The 26364-nt window shown below is 39.2% G+C and overlaps 1 protein-coding gene across 2 annotated transcripts in view; it reads left to right on the plus strand.

Moving 5' to 3' along the window:
• The window catches only part of ARHGEF28 (Rho guanine nucleotide exchange factor 28), a 119271-nt gene that overhangs the window by 69790 nt on the left and 23117 nt on the right, over positions 1 to 26364 (plus strand). The window contains exons 11-32 of one of the 2 annotated variants that reach the window (XM_026036323.1): positions 341 to 618; positions 2990 to 3185; positions 4529 to 4640; positions 7611 to 7691; positions 8669 to 8708; positions 9164 to 9287; positions 10569 to 10701; positions 11184 to 11239; positions 12550 to 12601; positions 13166 to 13313; positions 13409 to 13530; positions 14413 to 14553; positions 14939 to 15189; positions 15967 to 16089; positions 16492 to 16609; positions 17560 to 17814; positions 18848 to 18924; positions 19667 to 19845; positions 20542 to 20636; positions 21489 to 21671; positions 23743 to 23877; positions 24622 to 24710. In XM_026036323.1, the coding sequence (XP_025892108.1) occupies positions 341 to 618; positions 2990 to 3185; positions 4529 to 4640; positions 7611 to 7691; positions 8669 to 8708; positions 9164 to 9287; positions 10569 to 10701; positions 11184 to 11239; positions 12550 to 12601; positions 13166 to 13313; positions 13409 to 13530; positions 14413 to 14553; positions 14939 to 15189; positions 15967 to 16089; positions 16492 to 16609; positions 17560 to 17814; positions 18848 to 18924; positions 19667 to 19845; positions 20542 to 20636; positions 21489 to 21671; positions 23743 to 23877; positions 24622 to 24710 (2988 nt within the window). The remainder of the gene's footprint in view (positions 1 to 340; positions 619 to 2989; positions 3186 to 4528; positions 4641 to 7610; positions 7692 to 8668; positions 8709 to 9163; positions 9288 to 10568; positions 10702 to 11183; positions 11240 to 12549; positions 12602 to 13165; positions 13314 to 13408; positions 13531 to 14412; positions 14554 to 14938; positions 15190 to 15966; positions 16090 to 16491; positions 16610 to 17559; positions 17815 to 18847; positions 18925 to 19666; positions 19846 to 20541; positions 20637 to 21488; positions 21672 to 23742; positions 23878 to 24621; positions 24711 to 26364) is intronic. The other variant, XM_026036331.1, reaches the window with a different exon arrangement.

Consider the following 26364-nt stretch of genomic DNA (forward strand, 5'->3'; position numbering starts at 1 on the left):
GTATTGTGCATATTGTTTGCCTTATTCAAAGGGAAGGTTTTTTTAATATGAACTATAAATATATGACATGATACATTTAATAAAAAGGCACAAATGTGAGTGAGAAGCCCATTCACTCCGCATACTAACTCATTGCTACTATAATTCTGGAAAAGAGCAAGAATGTCTTAGCCATATAACTTGTCTCCAGTTTATGTTCACCAAAAAGTAGTAGGATTAAAAAAAATGTTGAAAACATATGACCATAAAAGGTGGCAAACTATAATCTTTGGAACAGTCCTTGTTCTCTGACAATACATGTTTTTGCTGTCATCTACCACCATTCACTTACCCGCTGCAGGTTGGAGATTTGAAGAGTGACTACATTCATGGAGACAGTGTCAGCAATGAGACGTGTCTGAATCCCACCAACTCAACGCCGATGGCCAAGAGCTCTTCATCTCCCTCCCTTGAGGAAAATGACCAATGTATATATGATCCAAATGAAAGAAGTCAATTGTCGGTGAAAAATGGAGATAATGCAGATCTGAGACACAGGGCAGATTCTTACCTACCAGTCAAGACTCACGGATTTATTAAGGAACGGGGCCAGCTTCATGCTGATGTGAAGATAAGAAGGTATGCAATGTATTGATCATGTGACCGGGATTAAGATTATTTATAATGATCTTTTATTTCAAAAAAATAAGGCAGAACCTGGAATAATGATTTTTACAGAGGTAAAATTACTGGTTTCAATTACTGACATGAAAATTGTGTCAATCTAATGATTTGTTTTTATAAAGTACTTGTAAAAATCTTTCTTCACATACGTCCTTCAAATAGCAGTGATTTTTAACCCAAATGTATGCTTTTATACCTCTCTTATATGTATTTTTGGAAAAGAAGACTCAGACAGCTGTTCACTGTGTTCTTCCTCATGGCATTTTTGTCAGAAACCACATTTTTCCCCTTGCTTTCTCAGTTGTATTTCCCATTAAGGGAGTGGTCCAGAATTTTTTGAAATCAATGGGAATCTTTCCATCCTTGGCACTGGGCTGTGAAAGGAAGAACCGATTCCTGATTGCTAAAGATGATTATTATTATTATTATTATTATTATTATTATCTTTTAACTTCAAAAGACAGCAATATACAGTATACAGGCTCACATTTCTGATAGGTTTAGGCTGTTTTCTGCTATTCTGCCCATACTGCTGTGCTGCCAGCATAGGCAGTTGTCTGAGGATTCTGGACAAGAGAGGCCTTGAACTCACATGTCCCTCTTCTTCACCAGAAAGTGTTAGTCTGAGGAAATTGAGTCTCCTACTTGTAAAGAGCATCTGGACTAGTTCAGTAAGGACACTGTCCATAGAAACAAGTGGCAAGGGAGCATTAGTGGCTGCTGTCATTGCCAATTACTGTGGTTAATGTGTGGTTGTCAATTACTGTGGTTTATATATATATATATATATATATAAAATTTCCTGGAGAACTGTATAATCCTCGTAGGAGAAATGTCTTACCTCAGATAGGACAATGACTGCCACATTGGCAATGAGTTATTCTCTTCTCAACCTTTTTGTTTTTTTCTAGTTATATTGATATGGTTTTGGGCTATTATAAAAAAAATGCTCTTATGTTATAAATATTTTTTCTCCTATATATATTTGGATATTCCCACAATTATTAAGACATAGGTTAAATACCTGTATATGAACTTTTGGGGCTTATATGAGTTTTCAGAGATTAAGTGATTGACCTTAATATTTCAACTGTAAATGATTCAAATACTACATATTACACATAAAATAAGACTATTTTTTCTGGTGGTACTTTCCTTTGAGGATCTGAGGGTATGAAGCAAGTTAACTGGTAGATCTTTATACCATTTTTATCCATGATGGAAATTTCCATGCTAAGGTACCCACAGTAAGTAATGATGGAGAGTTTCAATGTGTAGGGCATTATTTATGTTTATTTTCTACTAAAGGAAAAAGACATATATTACTTTTCCAGTTTTAAAATGTGACATTAACTGGCATTTCTGAGAAGTCACATGGATATTAGTAGAAAACATTGCGAAAGATGATCTCCAGAAGTGTAATAAGGAAGTTGTTTTGGACAGTACTGATAAAATTATTCTTTAACAAAGTGAATTTTAGTGTTGTGAAAAGGAGTTATTGTCTAATATTCCTGGTGGACTCTTTGGCTACTTAGAAATACCACACATAATTTAAAGTTTTATACTTTAAGGCTGGATTACTGCTGCAGGCAGTCAACTGTTTGTTCCAGTCACGCTAATTAGGAGACCATGAACTTGCCCATAGAGCTAACAGGATGTGTCGTGGAAAACCCCTTGTAGTGTGATAATGCTGGGAAACTTGATTGCACTTTTCTGCTCAAGAACCCTGGCTCTGAGACTGCTCAGGAATGTCAGTAGTCTCTAAATGTTTGAAGTACTGACTTAGCTAGAGTGTTTTCAATCTCCTTGTGTTCCACTATATTTTAAAATTCAGGTGTTTTGAAATTCATGTCATAAATTGGCTCTGGCAATCCCCCATCTCACCGTGTTAATGCTTTTTTTCCCTCCATCTTCCATCAATTCACACATGTTAAAAAAGTTATCTGTGAATTGGCACATTATATCCTTAAAATACACATGCACATACAGATCTTTGCATATATTCTTATATTGTGCTTATCAAAATCTAAGCTAGTTATCTCACTTCTCCTTATACTCCATGTATACTTATGCAGGTACTTGTGTGGAACAAAACATCTCATTTTAAGGTAGATATCTAACATCAGTCTTATCAGCATCCTTCCAAGTAGCTCTCTACTGGGAATCTGCATGATTATGGAAGGTGCAAACATCTGCACGGTAGAAGTTTGGTGGTTTTGGCTGTTGTATACAATTATCTTTGGCTGTTGTATACAATCATCTTTGTTTGTTGCATTAAGATTGATAATAATTGTGTGGGAAATAAATAATTTGTTATCTGCTTCAGTTCTAGTCTTGATGACCTTGAAGTAGACAACAGAGCAGAAAGCGTTTCAGACAGATCCCTCGTTCACTACCTTCCCCTCAGCTCTTCAGAGGCGACGGCTTCTCACAGAGAGGAAATAGTTTCTTCTGAGACAAGCACTGATTTTACCATCAACCGGGCAGAATCCCTTTCCTTAGCTACCAGTCTGCAGCCCAAGGTACTTAATATTATTTTGGTTTGAGTTCTTTTCCTCTCAAGTAAATCACTGGAAACATATTCAAGCATTTGAATCTGAATAGTTAAAATCAGTTCCCAGCGGGAAGTCCTAGATGTTATTCAGTTCTGAGATCAGGATGTGCAGGAACTCCTTGGATGTAGCTGCTTGGCAACAGTGCAGGGAAGTCTCCTTCAGAATTTTACTTTGTCTTTGAAAAAAACATAATTAATCAGAAACATTTCAAAGTTCAGAACAGGTCTGGTGAATAAGCTTTTTCTAACCAAAATGTATTTAATCAGGAAATGTTTAACCAGCTGTAGTTATGTGAAAGAATAACAGCTTTGTAAGAATAAAACCAGTCTATTGTCCTTTTAAAAAAATAATTGCCACATGCAGGAAGACTCATTAGGATTTGCAGAATGACAGGTGCAAATCTCTGCCACCAAAATATCCCAGCTGTGTTCATTTTTATTGAACCCTGGTGCTTTTTCCGGGAAATTTGAACATATGCACAGAGCTATTTTTTTATTAATAGGAATTGTATGTATTTTATTGAGCAGACTTCTTGCTTCTGTAGAGCTTCATTTGACCTTTAGCAAAGGATTACTAGGAGAGAGAAAAAGAGCTCAGCACAAACACTGAATTCTTTTAGGCTGCTTTTACAAATAATATTGCATGTGGTTTAGATACTCGCATTTCTCTCTATGCAAATGTAAAAAGATCTATCAAAAATGAGGAGGATTCTTTTCCAGCCATATCAGTAACATATTTGGAAAGCTGATAGCCTTTTCAAGGATGATCAGAAAAATGCAGAAGGAAAAGAGAATTTTTTACTTTTTATGATAAATATTACTGTAAAGTAAAAGTTACTTACACAAAAAAGCCAGCAGTTTACAGAACTTACTTTGTAAACTCTGATATGTTTAATTACTGAAATAGGGTGTTGGTCTACACAAAATATTCTTCTGGTACTAAAGCACTAAGATTAATGGCTTCCATTGCAAAAGCAGGACAGAGAGCGTGGCCATCAGATAAAACAGCAAACAGCACTGTTTGGATGGTGCCTGCCAGCAAATTGGAGAAGGCTTTCTAACCTGTACCCCCAAGTTCTTTCTTGTAACACACAAAGATTTCTCATGGTGAAATATTACAGCTTTTCTAAGAATTCAAAGTGAAACAAAGTGTTTAGATATCTTAATTAAATTTAAAACCTTCATGGAGCCAAGATAAACATGTGTGGTTAGTGCTTTGTCATTCAGTAATTCTGTCACTGATTAGTTTGGGAGCTTTTGCTGCTGAATTTGAGAAAGCATCCAGTTTTTGTTTGCCATGTGTTTTTCTAGGAATGCTTATTGTCTGGAATTCGGTCACGCTCCTATTCCTGTTCCTCACCCAAGGGCCTGCTGGGAAGACCTTGCATTCCCCGAGACTTTGCTGTTGGCGATTCAAGTGAAGGTCGGTGTCCCTTGAGCTCTTGGTTGGCATCTGCGTTGCCCATCCCATGTTTGCTTGCTTGAGGTGTAATGACAGTGTCTTTACTCAGGCCTGCTCTCCACACCAAGACGTGGGCATCCCTGTGTGCATAGACCCTGCCAAGCCACATGAAAGGAGCATTTGGTTGCCCTCAATTACCCATCCCTTGTTTTTCTCCTATGTACTGCCTTCATCGTGGCCCCCACTGACATGGCATTTGACCCATGCCAGAATATGGGAATTGCAACAGGGAGAGCTTTAGTCAGAAAGTAGTAATGCGGTCGAGGACAGCAATCTTTTTCTTGAAGAGAGTCTTATTTCAGCTCCAGCTGGAAGGCCAGTAGGAGCTGCAGGAGGCTAAAGATGATACAGAAGCAAAGGCTTAATGGTTGGAAGGCCCTAGCTTCCCTTACATCCCTGGAATACGAGGAACTGGTGTTGGGGAGGTTGTGCTCATCTTCCAGGCTGGGAAGCAGAACCCATCTTCAGCACTAAGTCAGTCACAGGTTTCTCTGCAGGGATTCTGGCACATGGGGTTCACATATTGCTCTTAAGCAGAGCTGATCTAAGTCCATTCTGGATCACCTCAAGATGTCAGCAGATGGCACCTCAAGATTTATAACAAGTGACCAGGTGTTTGTCTAAAGAAAATTATGTAAGAACCTCATTTTTGGACTGTAGAAAATGACTGTGCTGCTTAACAGGAAGCCTGTGATTTTCTACAGATTGCTTCTAACATCCTGTATTTGTAAACATGTGGCTTCATATTTAACTGACAACCCAAAATTTCTTCAGTGAAGGTATGGGTTATATTTGAAAACTGTGCTAAGTTGTAAAATATGCATGTGTGCTTTCATATGGATCACATTACTTAAACAGCGGCTTTTCAATAAATGAAATGGTTCACTGTACTCTCAAGAAGTTTGCTGTGTGTTGAGAAAGCACCTGGCTTAAATTCAGCAGAAAATTTTTTTTTGAATACTCAGTAACAAAAAATATGGGCTTGAAAGATAGATAAATGGCTTGACTTACTGTTACTGGCTCTTGGCTTGCTGCTGCCACCCTGATGCAATGTGCAGTTAAGATCTAGGAGGCTTGCTAGTTATAAGAACAAGTGAACTGTAGCAAGACAATACAACCCCCATATACAAACCTCCCAACACACAGATTCTTTAGAAATGTATTTTCCCTAAAAATGAGTGGCATTGTTTAATAACTTTTCTTTATTCACCAAAGTGCTTGGATAAAACTGTTAACAGTAACTTCAGCACACTCATAATGACCAAACATCTTTAATGTCTTTGGTGGCTTGATTTTTTAAGTGATTACTGAGTCCAAATTAACACATGCAAAGTCTTTGCAGAGCTGTGGAACGGTCAGGTAATGCACAATTGCAGAGCTCAAAAAGTTGTTCCATGAGCAGCACAACTAATGAAGCCTGGTTTTCTGTGAGCTTGTGTTTTCTGTCACGATGGCCCTGTCTGCTGTAATTCCAGCCTCTGTGTGTGTGCTGTACAACCAGCTTCCTCCCTTATTTGGATCAAGACAGGCCCCGTGCTGAATAGTTGTGTGTTCCAGTGAACCAGGTGGAAGGGAGACCTGCTGAGTGGGCACTGCAGCTTTTCTCTCAGTTGAAGTGTATTAGTTAAAGTCTTTCTCAGCTATCCAGCAGCCTGGTATCATGAAAGTTGTGAAAATGTGATAATTAACTTTGAAAGAGGTTCAATTCAAAAGTAAGATGGTAAAAGTTAGTGGAAGACAGATACAATGATGGCAGAAATCTTTTTTTTTCCCCTTAGGAAACTGTATTAAAAACTGCAACAAGCAGTTTTGTGGTTGTTGCTCAAATTCACTGTAAGATTTTACGACTGTTTCTAAGATTTTAGCATGCAGCATGTAGTTGTGTTATAGTTTTCCATGTTGCTTAACTTGTTTGTAACCATTTGTATCCTACAGATTTGGTGAAAAGTCTTTAAACACAGAGCAGAATAAAATAAGGAATGTAGGTCACAGAAGCAGAGAATCACAGATAAGGAAACCCCTTTAGTATGTGCTTAAAGCTAAAAAAGAATTTCTTTGAACCCATAACTAAAGAGACTCTTGGTGTCATAGACCATAAAGTTTCATCTAGATACCATTACCTGCTTTGACCTGATTCAGGCTCAAACCCAAGTCCTGTCCGTTCTCTCTTCCTCTCCTCCCAGATACGGGCAATGTTTGGCATTTAGCTGTGTTGTGGAGAAACAACACAGAGAGGAAGAAGGATTTCAGTTTCTCCACAGCCCTTCCCAAGCAGTGCAAATGGGTCATGCTGCTGGCTGCGCTGCAAATCCAGCGTGTGCTGCATCCACCCACTGCCGGGAACGAGGCCAGTGTCTGCTCCGGCTCTGCTGGCATTTCCTTGCTCCCTGCTGCCGGCGGCTCCTGCCCCATCCCTCCCTTGCCAGGGCTTTGCTCCGACGGAGCCGCTGATGGCAATGTTTGGTGCCCGGTGGTGGGAGTTACTGTGTGACACAGGCACCTGTGCTGCATTGCAGCCGTCTCCTCTGCTTGCTGGAAGCAGCCTGGCCCCGGGGCTTGGTCCATGGAGAAAAATCAGATCATTCATCCTGAATTCCCAGCTGCGCTGTGCCTGGGTCTGTTCAGGTGTCTGTGCACTGTAAAACCTCCTGCTTTCCCTGTGCCCAGCTGGTAAGCTGCACCACCTTGGACATCTCACTTAAGATTAAGAGAGAGGAGCAGCTGAGCTAGTTGGCTGTGCTGAGGTGTGTGCTTGCTGATGTTAGCCAAAGCAGGCAAGTACATGACAGCAAGAGTAATATGATGTGTAAGAAGAAAGTGAGAAGTTGTTATCTGTGATTTTTCAGTATGCTCAACTAAAACAACTGCCCGTTTTTACTCAAGAAGGCATTACCAATCTGTAACAGTAAAGGATTTGTTCCTGCTCTGTAGATGGTGTGTTCATGAACAGTGGTCGATCCCTCCTTCAGGCTCTTTCACTCTCTAAGTCAGTGTCTCTGCTGCACCCCTGTAGTAAGTACCACAGTGACAACCCAGTAGCGCTGTATTGCATGAGGCTGTCTCCATCTCCCATGGGTACATGGCCTTTTTTCTTGGGAAAGCATCCTGTTGCACAGTTTTTGTCTGGCAATTAACTGAAAAGCCCTTCTAGTCTTGCTACTTCTGTGGTAAATGTACTAGCTCTTGCTAACCCAAGGTATATATATATATATATATCCCTAAAGGCACACTGGCTCAGTAAGTGTGCTTAAGTTTGTATCTAGCTTTAAGTATGGCATAATCTGATGCTTACAAGTTAGGTGGGTGTCTAAGCACCTTTCTGAGCCATGCTCGTGGTAGCTTTGCAAATAAAGCCTACAAAACTAAATGACTTCTAATTTGGAACTAGTAGGTGGCATCCTATTTTTTATTTTTCTAGACAACTCAGATTCTTCTTTTAATCTCCTTTTTATACAGTTTATTGAAAACTGTCTCTTTGAGACCTCTCTACTGTTTCTGGGGCATGAATGTAACATATTATGTATTCTGTGCAGTGCATAGACCCTTTATGGAGAAGGGAGAATACTGTAGCCAAAGCCAAATAAAGCAGATAATTGTAAATATTAAATGAACATCCTTAAGATATCTTACAACAAATTATATAAGAAGCAAAAGGAAAGATGAATCATTTAGGTCTGTGTTGTTTAGAAAAATAAAAAAGAAAAAGCTGTTTTGTCATGCCTTTAAACCCAGACTCTCTGTTTGCAGGGAGTGGCATTTGCTGATATCAGCCTTGGTTCTGGCAGACTCTGTCAACTTTGCAGCGTGTAGTAGGCAATGGTACTGTCCTGGGAGAAGCTGCTTCTAATATAGATATTTTTTGCTTTCCTAATTTTCAAACGACTTTGCAAGCGCTTCATGACAAGCTTATGGCCTGGTGGAGGTCGTGCTGCCAATAAAGGTGCCGAGGTAACGCCCTGAGGGTTCCCTAACTGCTTTGTGTCTTGCAGAGCGAGCCTACAGTTTGCCCGAGCAGTCCCGAGAGAAAAGGTACGGGTACTTGTCACGCGTGAGCTTTCGGGGCCGCTTCTCCGTGGGACTGGAGCACGTCTGGGCAAGAATGCCATCTAGGGAGCGGAGCGGGGAGAGGCGGCCGCGCGACCTGGCCTGGGCCCAGCTCTAGCGGCCGCACGGCCTGTGCGTCCCGCGTGATGCCGCAGGTGCATCTGAAGCGCCAGGTGGACACGGGGAGGCGTTTGGGAATGGCTGGAATGGCGGGAAGCCTGTAGCACGCTGCACATCCCTGCCCTCCCCACGCTGCTAGCCTCCCCTTCTAGAAAGAGCAGTTATAATGGGTTTAATAACTACAGCTAAAACCGGAATAAAACGGAATTGCAAATGTTATGTGGAACAAATGTCATCCAGGTTTTGTTCTCTTTTAAGACACTCTTTCCACTGGCGTGAGTGGGAATAGTCACGGGCATTTTCATGGATCTGTGTTTTAGGATTCAGGAGGAGGAATGGGATAAATACATGGTACCTGCAAAAACAGAGTCGGAAAAATGTAAAGTGAGTCGAACTTTCAGCTTCCTGATGAACAGGATGACTAGTACACGGAATAAGTGCAAGGTAATTTTAGATTTATGTCTATATTATTATTTGTAATTGCATCACTGAAATTAAATGAATTGTAGATCAGAATAAATTTTGATGTAAAGATAAACTTGTTTATTGCAGATACCTGTAAGTACTAGGAAGAAGCTTTTATCTTTATTTTTTAATTTTAAAACAATTGCAAGATACTTGGATAGAGTTCTTCATATTAATTAAACAAAAACCTTTTAAAAAGTCGCCTTAGCTTAACTAATTATATATTTCCTTGTATATTTTTAATGCTATCAATAAATTCTCATTTGACTATTTAGATAGAGTTGGAGTTTCTGAATGGCCTTTAAGTCTCTACCTCTTGTATTTGCACACAATTCGCTGAATTTGCCTTGTTTCAAGTTAGTGGAATTCCTTGCATGAAAAAGTACTGCTTATTGTGAAAGTGTTGCAGATTCAAGTTTTGTATACTCAAGCAGAGTATGAAAGATAGATTTAGAACAATTATGGTTTAATTTTGAGCCAGCTGAAGTGAGGAGTAAGACCATCCACTAGCAGCTTGAGGGATGGATTTGGCCTTGCAGGAGCTTTCTAGTCTCTCTAATACACCCTGCTGTATGCCCCAGAGTATTCTAAAATAAACATGCATCAAGATGGCTAGTAGGGTGCTGCTGAGGTAATATAGCAGTACAACAGGCTGCAAACTTGTATATTGAATCATGTAGCACACAAACATATGTGAGTGTGCAGTATCCTAAAGCATATCTACTTGAACTCCTTGGAGGAATGTGTACTCACACCAACAGGATTACTGTAAAAATAATCGAAAAATTTTAAATTTATGAACACTCATTAAAACTAGATTGTTTTTCTTTGTATATTAAGATCTAATGGCAAGTTGTATATATTTATACAAGTGTACCCTGAATTGCATAAGTATGAATTTGCATGTATACCTCGGAGAAGTAGGCATTGATACCTATGTGTGCACCTAGTCAGTATCTCCTCTATTTTTTTTTCTCCTGCTGCTTTCCTTTCTGCAGGTTTATAAAGTTATTTCTGCCAGTGTTCCTTGATAAAGATTGCTGGCTTAGCTGCAAAACCTTCATCACTTTGTAACTTAAAAAATGTTGAATTTAATTGACAGGCAGGACAGAGGATAAATATTTTTAATCATTTACTTAAAAGAAGATGCTTTAGTTTTTTAAATGATTGAATCAGTTTATTGTCTTTTATAATGTCATATTTTCCTTCTTCCCCCCCGCCCCCCTTTTTTTTTTCCCGACTCTGCTGTTGGGGATAAAGACAAAAAATAAAGATGCCAAAGATAAAGAGAAACTGAACAGACATAATTTTGTAAATGGGACTTTCTCAGGAGTTATCCCCTGCACAGCCTGTGAAAAGGCCCTCCTAGGAAAGGAGTCACTGCAGTGCTCTTGTAAGTAGTTACTGACCTATGTGTGAATTTACAGTGTTTTAAAAGCCTGCCATAAGATCATTATTCAGGGCTTTGTTTCAAAAAGAAACCTTGCCTGGGTTTGGAAATACCTGCTTTGTGTGCAGTGCTGGGACTGGTAAGGGCGAGGGAGAACAGGGACATCTTCAGAAGGAACCAGGGCCATGGCCTCACTCAAACGCCTTAGACAGAAGCTCCTCCTTAGCTAGGGGCCGGAGCATCAGAGCAGCCCCGAGGCTACTTAGTGAGTCTGAAGAAGATGTAATATGACATATGTATAGATGTGACCCTGCGTGTGCAGGGGGGTTGGACTAGATGATCTCTAAAGGTCCCTTCCAACCTTATTATATGATATATATTAATTCAAAACAATTCTATGATAATAGTGAATCCATAGAGTACAGTTTTATGCAGGCTGAGAACCATGTTCAACTTCAGGCTTTGACATGTGCCTTCTCTTTCAGATTGCAACGTGATTGTGCATAAGAGCTGTAAGGAGTGTGCTCCTGTGTGCACCAAGGTAACCTCCTATACCTCACTGTTCTTACTAGAGAATATTTGCTTTCAAAGGGTCATTGAAATGAGGTGAAGAAAATAAAGCACACATAGGCCATTCAGACCTAGTGTCTATGCAGAGAGGGCTACAGTAATGTCGAACTTTTAATATGAGCAACAGAGAAAGCAGTGTACTTGAACAAGTATTTTTAGAAAGGGGATATGTTCCCAAACAGTTTTAAGGTCTAGTTATGAAATAATTGCAAGAAATGCTCCTAAAAGTCACAGATGTCTCCCTATGTGGAAAGGGACATCTTCTATATTGGAAAAAATGGAAACAGTGGTGAAAGGAGCTTTGGGAGGTTACCTAGTACAGCTCCTTGCCCTGCACCAGGCTCACTTCTCTAACGTTTTTGGCAGATATTTGTCTCATTCTGAAAAAATCTCTGGAGAAAGAGCCTCCCCAGCCTCCTTCAGCAGTCTTTCCCTGTGCTAGGCATGTCCCTTTAGGTAGGAATGCAGATGTGGTGTGATTATCATGCCAAAAGTTGTGGCTTTTAAAAGCTGACATGTAGGGCTTTTGCCTACATGGGGTGAAAAGGGGCTTGCAAAGAAGTACCCACAGCCATACAAGTCATTTTTCACGTGAGCAGAGTGTGCCTTTGTGGTATGTTTGGGTTTTGCATTATGGTGGTTAGCAGGGAGAGCATTCCTACAGAATCTTCAGCGTAAAGAAAGCTTTAATTGCTCATAAAATAGGCAGTGTTTATTTTGTCTGGAGCTGCCATGTGATAATTCTGCACAAATTTCTAAGTAATTTTAGGACATTAGGACAGCTGAATTGATGGTTTTGATTACTACAGCTAGTGGGTATCACTAAGAGGAGACAAGACTGACTCATTTCAATAAGAATGAATGACTACAAGATGATCACTAACTTACCTCGACTGAGATACATGCCAAACACAGCAGGCTTCTGTTACAAGTTTTGCAAAATCTACTTTGCCACAGATGCTTCAAACTTGCTTGAATATGAAGCCTTAAATATGAATGTCTTTTCTTGCAGCCTCCACAAGCAATATTCTTGTAGAAAAAATATAAGATTATAGCTGTAGTGACTCAGATTAAAATAAATAGATTTAGTTTCTCATTGTAGTACAAATATTATTCTACTTTGACTTTGGTTTATTAGTTATTAGCAGAAATTAGAACCATGATTTAGGACAGTTTTCTAGAAGCACCTTTATATGATGACATATGAAAGTGAATTACTGTTCAGTATGTTGTCATTTATTTTATATTTCATTGTAATTTCATAACATGCTTCTCTTTCAGAAATCACAGGAGAGGTACAATAATAAAAACAAATCACAAGTTGTTTCAACAAGTGAGTACTTTAGTAAGTGGTCTAACACTCTAACACTTCAAAGTTGAGCCTGTTGAAAAGCAACAGAAATGGCAAACAACTGTTTACTTCATCATCAAGAGAAACACGTGTTTCTCTTCATGATATGGGCATATGCAGGGAAATAGGTGCCTCTCTAATACTTGATGCAACTTATTTTGACTTTCTGAGGAAATTACCATTTAACTAACTCTTCTACTAAAATGAATGGGAGTTTTATAATAGTTGATTTTCAGTAAAAATGGAAACAAAAAAGAGCAAGTTCTGTGTTGTGTTTTTGTGTTTGTCATTATTCATCATGTGCATTAATATTTGGATTACCTGTATTTAAATTGCAGTGTAAAAGCATGAATGATTTAAGATTGTTTTCATCTATGAGATGCATGTTAGAACTTCTCAGCTTTGCCTGCAGGCTTGTTTTTCTATTCTGGGAGAGCGTTTCAGGGTCTTATGCCATGTGGGGTTATTCCTGATAACCTTCTGTGGGTCTGTGTGAACACTAGCTAGCATTTCACAGTATAACTGTGCAACTGTTTTGCCTCACAGACTCCTCACTCGGAGACATTTCCCAACCTGTGTTCTCCTTAGTGCATCCTTCTTCCTCTCTGCCAATCGGACTGTCTGCTGCAAGGAGGGAAGCCTCACAGCAATCCCATTCCTTGTCCAAAAGTGTTCCTGGTGCCAGTTTTGAAAGGTAGAGTGCAGCTGCCGGAGTAGTATCCTAAATATGTCATTCAGCATTTCCAGAAGAACTGCAACTGTTAAGTCAATGCTTCTCTTCCACTGTAGAAGATCGATGCCATTTCCTGAGCAAGACTCTGAGACTAGCACCTGGAGATCTAAGTCACGGTCTGAAGAGATGTTGCAGGCCTTAGGAACCTATTCATCAATGGATTCTTTTATGATGGAAGGTAATAAATACTGCACAAATCTTGAATTTCATAGACTATATTGTAAACACAAAATAAAGTGAAATTGTTTGTAATAAAGAAGATGCTTCATCTACTAAAATCTTCTGTCTTCTGTTAATTATAATGGTGTCTTTCACTGAAATGACATAATCAGACATGTTAGCTTTAAAATACTACCATTTCTTTCTTTCCCATAATGAACTCCGTGATAACATTCAGAATTTCCTTTTGTTTGGTGCTGCTATTGGAAAAGAATGGGTAAACTTACTGGCGTATTTGCAAAACCATAACAATGGCATAGTTTATTCCAGCACTCACATAATCACTTGAATTGACAGCATCCATTGCAGTGAATAAACCTATGTCCCTGGTGGTCCCACAGCTTTACCTTCCACTGGCAAACTGCCCTCCTAATACCCTCCTAATGTCCATGACTGTGAAGTGAATAGAAATAGTCCTTTTCTGTAGGTAGATACAAGATAAGATTTCAAAGCTGAAGGGTTTCACAACGGATCGTATAGATATCTCTTATTGGACATCTGCAAATGGTAAATGCCATTCCAGTGCCAGAATATACTTCTGAAAATGTTATATTTTGTTTTCAAACTGAAAAAAAAGATCTTCAAGCAAAGAAAGATAGGAAGGATTTAATCTGGGACAAGATGGGTTGTATTCCTCTCTACCGTTGAGTTTGCATTTCAAGCCTTGGGTACTGGTACTTATATTTGACAAATTTTTCTGTTGTAGAACTGCTTTTGGCTTCATCAGAAATCTTGTTTGAAGTTCATTCCTGTGATATATTCCCCTTGTTTTATTGAAGAGGTGTGCATATATTCCCTTATTTATATGGCTGGTGATTTTGAGGTTTATGCTTTATTATAGATGACGTGGATTCCTCTCAGTGGACTGACCTTAGCACAGAGGCCCAAGAATTTGAGGCAGAGTCCTGGAGTCTTATTGTAGATCCAGCCTTCTGCAGCAAACAAGAAAAGGATGTTATCAAAAGGCAGGATGTGATTTTTGGTTAGTATTTCAAAATTTTGTTTGAGTTTGAAAATAATTTGTCATAGAAACTGGAGCCTGCATATTTTATAACTGGGAGAATGTAAGGATAGAATTCTGTAAGCATAATAAGATTCAAAGAACATTTTTCACAATTTATTTTCTGGAGATGAGGAGATACGAGACACATTGGGCTACTAAAGACAAGTCTACCTTGTTCAGAGAGGTGCAATTCATAAAACCATACCGGAAGTGGATAAATCTAAAAACTAACATAGAAAAAGCATTTTTGACCATATATTTGAATATTACTAAAATCTGTCACAGAATGTGTGCAGAATGTTCAAGTGGTTTCTATAAATGTTCAAGTGATTTCTATATTATGCTATCTTCTTTCATATTGCAGAGCTGATGCAAACAGAAGTGCATCACATCCACACCCTGTTCATTATGTCTGAAATCTTCAGGAAAGGGATGAAGGAAGAACTACAGCTGGACCACAGCACAGTGGACAAAATATTTCCCTGCTTAGATGAGCTACTGGAGATTCACAGGCAATTCTTCTGCAGAATGAAGGAGAGACGTCAGGAATCATATGAGGAGGGGAGTGAACGTAATTTTGTAATCAGCAGAATTGGAGACATCCTTGTGCAACAGGTAGGGACTTCAGATCAGTTAAATTGTTATGTATTCGAGGTTCTCACTTTAAACAGTCTACTGAGTTCAAATCTTTTATGGGAAGGAGGAAAGCTAAGATTGTCTCATAAAATTTAAAGGTCAAGTCCTTCAAGTTATTACAGGGAGAAATAGTAATGAGAGAAAATCACTGGTGACAGATAACTGTGAATACTGGACCATGTATGTAGTAGAAAGCTGCTCCCATCATTAAGTGGATTGCATGCCTCAAGCTGTTGCTTAGTAGAGGAGGGACAGTCACGCAGAGTTGCTAGCTATAGAGCAGCTTGCTACCTTTGCTTGCTGGCAATAGCTCAGTTTCTGCAATCATCAGGGTGCAGTTTTTCACCTTTAGCTGGTTTCTTTTCACTCTACTCATCTAAAGAAACCAAACTGTTGTTATCCTATCTATATGTGAGGTCGAGGTCAGATAGATGCAAATAAGATCCAAAAGGTAGCGTGTTTCCAAGGAGGAGAGGAAATACTGTTATAACACAGTTGTTTCAGGCATTATTGGAAAAGTTATAATGGAAGTAGCTTGTGTTTGTCCAGCCTACATCCCTGTTCTTGCTCTTAAAAAATGACTAGCCTGTGTTTATTCAGTTGTGATGGACACTATTAATGAAATTCAGAAAATCTGAGAAACAAGCCACTTAGAAGTTCTGTATATCCATATATGTACAAAATATAATAATCCTCAGGTATATGCCTTCCTATGTCATGCAGTGCTGAGCACAATGCAATTATTTATTTCTTCAGTTTTCAGAGGAAAATGCAAGTAAAATGAAGAAAATATATGGAGAGTTTTGCAGCCATCAAAAAGAAGCTGTTAATCTCTTCAAAGAGTTGCAACAAAACAAGAAGTTCCAGAATTTTATTAAAGTAAGTTTTCATGGAAGTATGCTACTATTGACAAAATGCTCAGAAAATAGATATCTAGCTTGTAGTTTTTATTCAAATTCAGGTTCAAATTGCATTCAGTAACTCTCTTTTCATAGCTACTAAGAATAGCCAATTGTTTCCTTCTTAATCAGTGATCTGATAAATTACATATTAATTTCAAATTTGCAGAAGATTTGCTGTCATTGTATTTCACACACACGCTCCTCTTAAAGCACCTCATCGCTCAGGATAGCAACTGTTCTTGGGGGTATTTCAAATAAACCCGGTATTTTGTTTTAATTCATTCTAACACATTTAGATGTTTATGTTTAGATCTCCTGATAGTCAATTTTTATTTTAATGTGTGTTGAGTTAATAAGGGCTATATCTGTGACTCTGCAGTTGAGAAATAGTAACCTGTTGGCTCGACGACGAGGAATCCCCGAATGCATTCTGCTCGTCACCCAGCGAATCACCAAATACCCTGTTCTGGTTGAAAGGATATTGCAGTATTCAAAAGGTGAGGAAAAGCTTAAGTGGTGCTTCATATGTGAAATCCAAATGCATTTTTTAGGTTAAAAATATGCATAATTGCAGAATACCAAAGGAATAGATCCACTATTCTGCAGAAAATCAGAGCAATATAATTTTCTACTGTGAAGCAATTATCGCCTGAAAAGTGTGCCAGGTATATATTTTTGACAAAGTTAGTGTGTGAAAATTTCCAAGGTTTGAACCAGATAAGTCATAGAAGTCCAGAAGATTGTACTTGTTTTAGTAAAATATCTTGAATATAAGATGTGAACTAATTTGGAAAGATAAATGCGCTTTCTCTTAAACAAATCCCACTCTCTTCAACAAATTCCGGGGAAGTGTTTAATAAATTAGTGCTCATGTTTTCAAAGCAAGTTTGAATGACCACTAAATTTTCTTGCAGCATTTAAAAACATGTGAATAGCTCTACAAAATTGCAAAAAAGGGCAATAAACAAATATTGATGAATATTGCATGTCCAGAAGCAAACCTCTCAGTTTAAAATTACATTTTGATTTTTTTAGTGAGAATTATAATACATGATATGATTTGCATAGCCAATAAAATATGTTTAAATGCTAAGAGCTTGTAGATATATCAGAAACTATTTGACATGCAGTTTTGACAACTGAATAAATATGAGATCTGTGTCATCTTTCAGTACTAAAGATGAATTCTAGCTAAAGCAGATGTCTTCGGTATTGATTACCAGGTCCCACCTAAAATGATGTGTGTGTTGATTTAAGCCTTGCATCACAGGGACTGGTTCACATAAAGTAAGGAACAATGTCTTTCATGATGTCTTTGCTTTCTCTCCTTATTTTATTTTATTTTATTTTATTTTATTTTATTTTATTTTATTTTATTTTATTTTATTTTATTTTATTTTATTTTATTTTATTTTATTTTTCTATTTTGTATTAATTTTTGCTACAGAAGGAACAGAAGAACATAAAGACTTACGCAAAGCCCTTCGACTAATTAAGGATATGATTGCAGCAGTAGATTTGAAAGTTAATGAATATGACAAAAGGCAAAAGTTGCTGGAAATTCTTAGCAGAACTGAAAACAAAACATGTACAAAGCTGAAAAATGGCCATATTTTCAGGAAGCAGGACTTGATGAGGAAAGAAAGGATACTTCTTCATGAAGGTTTAGTGTACTGGAAAACAGCTACTGGACGTTTCAAAGGTATTGCATCCTAACAGTAAAGTATTTTAACTTTTTATTTGCAATTTACATATAAAGATTAGATGGTTTGAGATACAAGTTTGAAAGGAAGTATATTATGAGAGTATGCTGCAAACTCGAATTTGTCGGGTAATTGTATTGCCAATGTGCTGCAAATTGCTGGACCTGTGATACCAGAAGCTGCCGCTGTTATATTGTGGCTAGTGTGCTGTCTATCTGGATAAGAAAGGCCCTCAGCCAAAGCCTGGGATGAGATGAGCTTTTTGCATTCAACACTAGTATTTTCCACTTAGCTCCTTCCTTGTAGTTCCTGGAGTTTGCAGTTTCATTCTTTAACACAAATTCTTGACTTGTATGTTTATATTGTTTGCAATATTGGCTATTAAAAGTATTATATAAAAAATTATGTGCTATTCTTTAGTAGTACTGTCATGTCTTCAGAGGAAAACAAAATCTGAAGCCAAATATGACTGGAGCCTAATTTTTATGTTCAAGCCCAGAATTTGATTTTCAGTGCATAATCACATGTTGGGTGAATTGTTTGTTTGATCTTATTTATATTTATACTGTACAGCTTTCTAAAATTAATCTCCTCATAGTTATTCCAGAAGTGCTTTCATCAGTATTGCATTGTGCTATGAGTATACATGGCACAGGCAAAATAAAATTTATGTGGGGTAGTTTTTGCCGCGCTGCCTGCACGCGGCCTGGGGAAGTTGTGCTGACAGGTCGGGGAGTGTTTCTTCTTTCCCTGGGCCAGAAACTCCATGGAAATCTCCAGTGCTGCTGCTGGAGGGTGGGTAGCAGGAAGTGTTGTCTTTCCCAGGAGATACAAAGTGAGGGCTTGCAGTTGCTTTGTGCAGGCCATAGTGTCATACAGATATTTCCTGTTTAGTTTACTGTAGAATTCTATGGGATATTTATGGATCAGGCTCTCTCCCTCTTCAGATATAAAAGGCTACATATATACTACTGAAACTACAACTGTAATACCTTTTGTTAAAAAACACTCCTTTCTTTCTCTCCTTTGAAGACATTTTAGCTCTGCTTCTAACTGACATGCTGCTGTTTTTACAAGAAAAAGACCAAAAATATGTCTTTGCAGCTGTTGTAAGTATATTATCAGCTTTTTAAATATATACATTAGATGTTTATTTGTATATTTCTCAAAAAATAGATCATTTTTCAGGTTATTCTTACACAATGTTTATTCTCTTAATTTTGGTAATGCATTCAAAACACAAATATGCCTGTCTATGGAAAATAAAGTTTATTTTCAAAATTAAATAACATTTTGAAGCAGAGGGATGAAAACAGCAGGATGATTAGGGTTTTTAGGTACATGTCTCATCTGATTACGAAGATAGGAAGCAGAGCCAATTCTTTGAATTATCTAAAATAAATTCTAACTTCCAGTTCTGTAAAACAAAACTGAAGTTTTATTTTAACTGAAAATGTAGTCATAAACATGTATAAAATACATGAAAGGTCTTGGATAAAAATTTCCAAACAAGTTATGTAAATATAGAGCTTCAGTCCATTGAGCTTCAGGAAGTTATAATTTAGGATGTACCCAATGCTTTACTCATTATGAACATCGTGAAGTATCATTCAAAACATTTTTTTAAAAAAGCCTAAATTCTCAAGCTTATTGCTTTACATTTGTATAATACGCGTAGGTATTGCTATACTGTAGTATAATATACTTGCCACTTGCTATAAGTGGCAAAACTACAGTTAGTCCAATTAACTGAAAAATCCCGTTCTTTTAAGACTATGCTCCTTTCTAAGAGATTTTTGTGAAGTCTTTTCTAATTTTTTTTTCTGTATGTGCTGTGACTGTTTTCACTAGGACCAGAAGCCTTCAGTTATCTCCCTTCAGAAGCTCATAGTAAGAGAAGTAGCCAACGAAGAAAGGGGGATGTTTCTGATTAGCGCTTCATCTGCAGGGCCTGAGATGTATGAGGTTCACACCAATTCCAAAGAGGAACGTAACAGCTGGATGAGACATATTCAAGATGCAGTGGAAAGGTAGAGGAAAAGGCTTCTGGTTTTCATTCTGCTAGGCGAAAGCAGGCGCAAGGTCTGGTAGCCTCAAGGTAGGATTTGGATATTCCTGGCAGTGTGCTCTGTGCAGTGGATCCGTTCTGTGAGGCTGGACTTTTCTCTGAGCTCAGGATTCACAAACCTCAAAACCTCAGGATCAGTTCTGCCAAATTTCCAATGGTAGCTGTGCGTTCCCACTGAATCAGTAGATCCATCTCTCTCCCCATTAAATGTCTTTATCAGATATTTTAAGTTTCCCTTACCTTGGCTTTCACACTGGAGGCCCTTTTCTGAGTTGTGCAGCTATCCACGAGCTCCTTTTGGGGAAATTCCTTGCCACTTCAGAAAATGGCTTGTTACTTTGGCATTGATTCCTTAGGAATGGCAGGAAGAGCTCTGCTCCTCCTGGGGCCAGGGGAATGATAAGCACAGTAAGCTTATAGGAGGGCCAGGCGTCAATTCACTGCCTAATGCAGTTTTGGTGTAATTAAAAGGAATTCTTCAGTCTGGTATATGTATCTTTTTACTGTTTTTAAAGAAGCAGACAAATGGCTTGCTTGTAGATTGTAGAAGTTGGTATTAATGCTTTTGGTTTACTATGAGTGCAGTACTTTACTGAAGATTAATATGTGACGTGCAGATTTTGCTTTCTGCATCTTTGCTTGTCTTTTATCTCTAAAGTTGTCCGGAAGAAGAAGAAGAAGGAAAAATGAGTGAATCTGATGAGGACCGACGCATCGCTGAGGCCAAAGCATCTAGGATTCAGAAGTGTCAAGGTAACACTTCTGCTCTCAGAGCTTGCATGTCCAGAGCATTCAGAATGAATGAGTAACACCACATTTACTGGCTGGTGGGTTCAGAATGATAGGTAGAATTCACAGGGTAGATGATATGTGGTTTCAGTTTCCTGAAAGACAGTATTTGTCCAAGCACTTGATGTTCTTGCTACGTAACAGACAGCACAAAAGAAAAAGGAAACAATGGATGCCTTTAAAACAAGATCTGGATATGCAAGGTTAACATTAAGCTGGTATAATTTCCTATCTGCAGAAATAGCTCAGATCTTCACTGACTGAATAGCTTAGTGATGGTTTTGGCGTTGGCACCTTGTGCTACTTGATTTTAATCTGAAAATGTAACTAATAGGGATAACTATAGCTTCTTTGGCTCCCCTACACTCAGTTTGAAAATCTTTCTATTGCCTAGGGGGGAGAAGTGCAAGTGATGTCCTTCCTTGAGACAGCCACAGGAGGGACATCCTCAAATGTGAGCTGGTGTTTTTCCCTGATGCTGATGCACTGAATCAGCACTTCTTCCAGCTGCCTGAGCCAGGTGCTTTTCTAGCATGACTCATTCTCAGTGCAGCAGGAGGTGGCTCCAGAGTGCAGCCAAGGCTGCCTCATCAGGGCATGGCACTGGCCTGGCTGTCTGTGCCAGCTTTCATCAGGTCTGACTGTGGGTTGAATTTGGTTCCTGGCTACCTATAAAAGGCATTGTGCAACTCAGTCTCTCTATTGCCTAACTTGAGTTAGCAGTATCTATGTGGCATAAGGATTAGAAGGATGAGTGGGAAATGTGCTCTGCCTGCAGGATGGGAAATGTTAATAGTGTTCCATTTCTGTTCACAGAATCATTGAGTAACCAGGACCAGCAGATCTGCAGTTATTTGGAAGACAAGTTGCGTATCTATGCAGAACTGGGAGATATGAGTGGGTTTGAGGATGTTCATGTAGAACCTCACCTTCTTATCAAACCTGATTCTGGAGAAACTCCACAGGCTGCTTCACTGCTGGCAGCAGCCCTCAGGGAAGGTGAGTTTGCATAGGAAAACTGAAATGTTTCCTTCTCTGTGAGTAGGTAGATACTTCAAGGTATCAAGTACAGCTCTGTCTTGTGATTCTGTCAAGTCTCAAAAGCTTGGCACTGTCAAAACATGGCACCAAGACATTGGAGGGAAGTTTCTCAGTTCATACTTCTCAGATGCATGAGATAGGACCTGTCAGGTTATAAGATAAGGATAATGTTTGATGCATAATGCCAGGTGTAAACAGGGCTGCAGTGCTGTCCTCTGAAGGAATGAGGGGAATTACATTTGTGGTTGTCATTCCTACTGGAAGTTTAACTAAACTCCTGTTAAACTCAACTAGAAAGAGCCCTGGTATACTAAGAAATATCCAGTGTGGGCCTTGTACTTTGAAAGCCTTCCTGTGACCTCAAAGAGCTCTGAACTCCACATTTCATGAGTCACTTGTACAAAAATTAGGCATCACTGAGAGTAAAAATAGGAATGGGCTAAATAATGACGTTTCAACCTATAAAGAAGCAAGGGTTGTCCTCATTATTATAAAGTCAGAGAGCACTTAAAATATTATTCTCTAAGCAGATGTGATGGTAGATGTAATTTTAATAGCCTAAAAAGATGCCTATAAACACACAGTTAATTCTTCCCACTTCTAATTTTCACTTTCTCTCATGCTAGTATTGCTGTGGATGATGTCTTTGATTTTAGGGCTCTTCAGCACAGTGTGAATTTTCAGCAAGGCACAGATATTATTTTCCAGTACAAAAGTACTAGGATCCTAAGCTATTACTGAAGTTTATAGAACTCTTCTTCACAATAGCTAAGGATAAAATTAGGGAGAATTTAGGCCAATTGGTTATACATGTCAGTTAGATGCAATCAGAGCTGCTTAGGGAGCTGGTCAGTGCCGGTGTGAGGCTGCTCTCTGTAATCTTTTAAAGATTGCAGTGATCAGAGGAGCTTCTTGATTTCTGGAAGGCAACCCATCTTCAAGAAGTAAGATAGATAATAAGAAATTCAGACCTGTACGTAACTTCAGTCCCTGGGAAGGTGATAGGACAGATCCTCCTGGAAGCAAATTCTAACCACATGGTGACTGAGAACAACCAGTGTAGATATATCAGTAGCAAATTATGCCAGACCAGCTGGACAACTACTTACAAGGAAGGGAAAGCACTATACCTGTGTTCCTTACCTTGACATCAGCAAGACTTTCGGCACAGTTTGCCGTAATATCCTTAGAGCTAAATGAGATATGGACTGCATATCCGGTGGAAAATTGTCTGACCTGCCGGCTACTCAAAGGGTTATGCTCAGCAGTTCCAAGTACAACTGGTGTCTTGAAAGTGAATACTTACAAGGATCTATACTGAGACCAATGCTATTTAACGTATTCCTTAAAGAAGTGAACAGTAGATGCGTACACAGTTTATTGTGGGTGACCTGAAGTGATCAGCATGCTGGAGGGTAGGCTGCTGCTCACAGTAACCTCTACAGACTGGAAAAAATGGGCTGAGAAAAAAAAAAACACTGAAAGTTCTGCAAAGGCAAATATAAAAGTCCTGAGATGAAGTAACAGCATGTGTTGGTGCAGGCTGGACACTTACTGGATAGAAAACAGCTTTGCAGAAATGGACCTAGAGGTTCTGGTGGACAGCTAGTTGAACACGAGCCAGCAATGTACCCTTGGTGGCAAAGAAATCCAAACAAACAGCATCATGGGCTGCATTAATAGGAACATCACCAGCAGGTGAAAGGCGGGGCATGGTGGTAGGAAGAGAGGCACAAGCTAGAGCACGGGTAATTCCAAATAAGCAAAAAGTTACTTACCATGAGGGTGGTCAATTATTGGAACAGGTTGCCGGAGTTGTTGTGACATCTCTCTCCTTTAGTCCTCTAGTGAAGATACTATAAATCTATCTGAACAAAGCCCTGAATGACCAATCTTGTTGGACAAGCTTTGGACAGGCGGTTGGGCTAAATGGGCTTCCAACATAAATGAATCTGTTATTTTATGTCATTCGTCAATGCATAAAGCACCTGCTTAAAGCATCTCGAATTCTTCATGTCTTCCTCTCTAGTTGAAAGTCTCCAGAGTGCTGTAATATTGTCATCACAAGTGAGTGAAACAGAAAGATCATCAGAGGAAAGTACCGAAGAATTAAGCTTGGAACACAGGCCTAATGCTAATGAAATCTTGGAAACTTTTCCTGATGGTAATACTTAATTCTTTTGTGTATTCATAATGTCAAACTAATTGATGCAAGAATTCTTTTAGGAAGGTTTTTTTTTTTTCCACACTGTGATAGAATCAATAAAAACATTGTAATAAAAATTGTCTTTGCCGAATGTGTAATAGTGTAAGTTGTCATGTGGCTTCACTGAAATAAATAGATAATTAAAGAGATACTTGAAATAAATATTTGCATCCACTACAGCTTTCCCATAGCACATGTCTGCAGTCAGCAATACTGACTCCATACATAATACCCAGATGCTCTCTGGTCAGTTTTTGCTCAATTCCATAGCAAATCTATGCTGCAATGTAGGCAGTTTTCTCGGTCAGCCAGTTGTAATGAGAAGCCTGAAAATGAATTGATTAGTAGGATGGGCATTCCAATCACTTCAGCTATAAAAAGTTTAATATAGATTGTACTGAATATGCAAATGAAGTCCTGTAGAAAGCATTGCTGCAGAACATTTTCAGTGATATGGACAGATTATTACTTTTGTAAATGAAATACTTATAATTTTTAAGATAGGAAAACCAGATTGTCCTGCCTGTGCCATTCTTTCTTCCATGTGGATAGTTTTCATTTCTAGAATACATCAACTAGCTCCACATAATATAAGCTTCAGGTTCCCGTGAGTAGCTCTAAGAATGTCATTTGTTTCTGTACTTAGAACATGTTTTGATACCTTTCTCATGCATTTCATTGGGGTGTTATTTTTATATGCAGAAATGAAAGGAGGTGAAGAATCACCTGAAGTCTGTCTCAGTGCTAGCCCTGTTGAAAAGGAAATAGCAGTTGCCAGTCTTGAAGATAAGGTATTGTAAATGCTTTCTCTTGCTGTGGTGCTTTTACCAATCTGGGCACTGGGAGGGTAATTGCTGTTCAGGTTCCTACCAAAACCCAAAGCCACACAATAGACACATTTCATCCAAGTCCAAATAATACAGTTTAATAAATGTCACTGTAATTAATCATTTTTTAAAAAAGTAAGGCTTATGGGTCCAGGACTACTTGTTCGGCTGCTGAGGGCCTGATTCTCTGCCATCATCCTTCAATACATCCATCTTTGTGGGGCTGGTAATAGTACTCCCTCTACTACCTCTCCCTTCTCTCAGGATGATGAAAGGACAGAGACCTCAGCTAATGCAAACTTAGATGCTGGAGAACTTCCTACTGAGAACAAGCATATAAAATAGGATGGACTCTTAAAAATAGGTTTTATTCTTAAACAAATCTGTGTAAAGGAGAAAAAAAAAGCAGAGGCCTGGAGGCAGAATTATGAATGACAAATTTCTGGTTACAGCAGAAGAGGGTTAGAGTAAGAGCAGTATGAACTGTTGTGTGGAAATAAACTGCGTTATAATTTTGGAGTCCTTAGATGGAGAAGCAGTACAATGGAAAGGAATAAAGAGGAGAAAAAAAAATAAAAAATAGAAAATACATGACTGGAAATAGAAAGCAAAGTTTGCTTGAAAAGGTTTGCTAGCTGTTTATCATAACAGGTACCCTGTGTGCATCAAATGCTGGTTTTGCCTAGGTATTTCTGTAAGACTCCTGCTAATCATCTATCTCCCTCTAAGCTCACCTCATGTTTAGCTTCGGGACATCACCTACCAGACTGCTATGCTAGTAGAGGGCAGGAAGAAGAAAAGAAAAAGAAGGTCTATGTGAGGGAGTGCAGAAGCTGAAATGAAGCACAGTAACCTGGCGGAGTATGGAGGGGCTCAGATCTACCCCTTTAACTGTTTCAGTGGCTCCACACCAAAACATTGCCATTAGGGCCAGCTCCATCTTCTCTATAACCCTTTCTCAGAGGTGCACAGTGAAAGGAGGAGAATCAGTGATTACAAGTGGCAGGTGGGGAAATTTGGACTGTATGCAAGAGAAAAAAATCCCCTGGAAGGGTAGCTAGGTACTGGAACAGGTAGGAGGCTGAGGAATGTTGTAGGGCCTCCATCTGTAAAGATTCCCAGGACTTAACTAGGTAAAGAGGAATGGCATCTTACTTTGAAGCTAGTCCCACTTTGAGCAGTGGGCTGTAACAAGTGACCTCCAGAAAGCCCTTCCAAGCTTAGTTGTTAGCCTGTCGTAGCATATCGCTAGGGCAGCCCTCGTGTCGCACTGTGCTCTGTAATGATGCGACTTACCAGGAGATGGCAGAAGGAACACGCGAACGTGGTGCAGGAGCTTCCGTGGCAGAGGGGCTCTGCAGCACCTGGGCTGCTGGGGGTGCTGCTGGGGGCTGCGAGCTGCCTCTGCAGGGCCAGGCTCAGCCCAGCTGGCCTGCAAAGCAGCAGCCAGGACACCAAAGGAAAGCCACAGCTCCTGGGGCTGGATGCTGACCGCACTTACCTGGGTACCACAGAGGAGCTGAAATGGGCAGTGCTGGGACGTGGTCCTTGTCTTTGCCTTCCCCTGCTTCTGCCCCTGCCTTTGTACCAGGTGCTGGTGGAGAGAGCTGGGGAAGTG

The sequence above is a fragment of the Nothoprocta perdicaria genome, unplaced genomic scaffold (assembly GCF_003342845.1).
Source record: "Nothoprocta perdicaria isolate Ctin4 unplaced genomic scaffold, notPer1 scaffold_1, whole genome shotgun sequence".
NCBI lineage: Eukaryota > Metazoa > Chordata > Aves > Tinamiformes > Tinamidae > Nothoprocta > Nothoprocta perdicaria.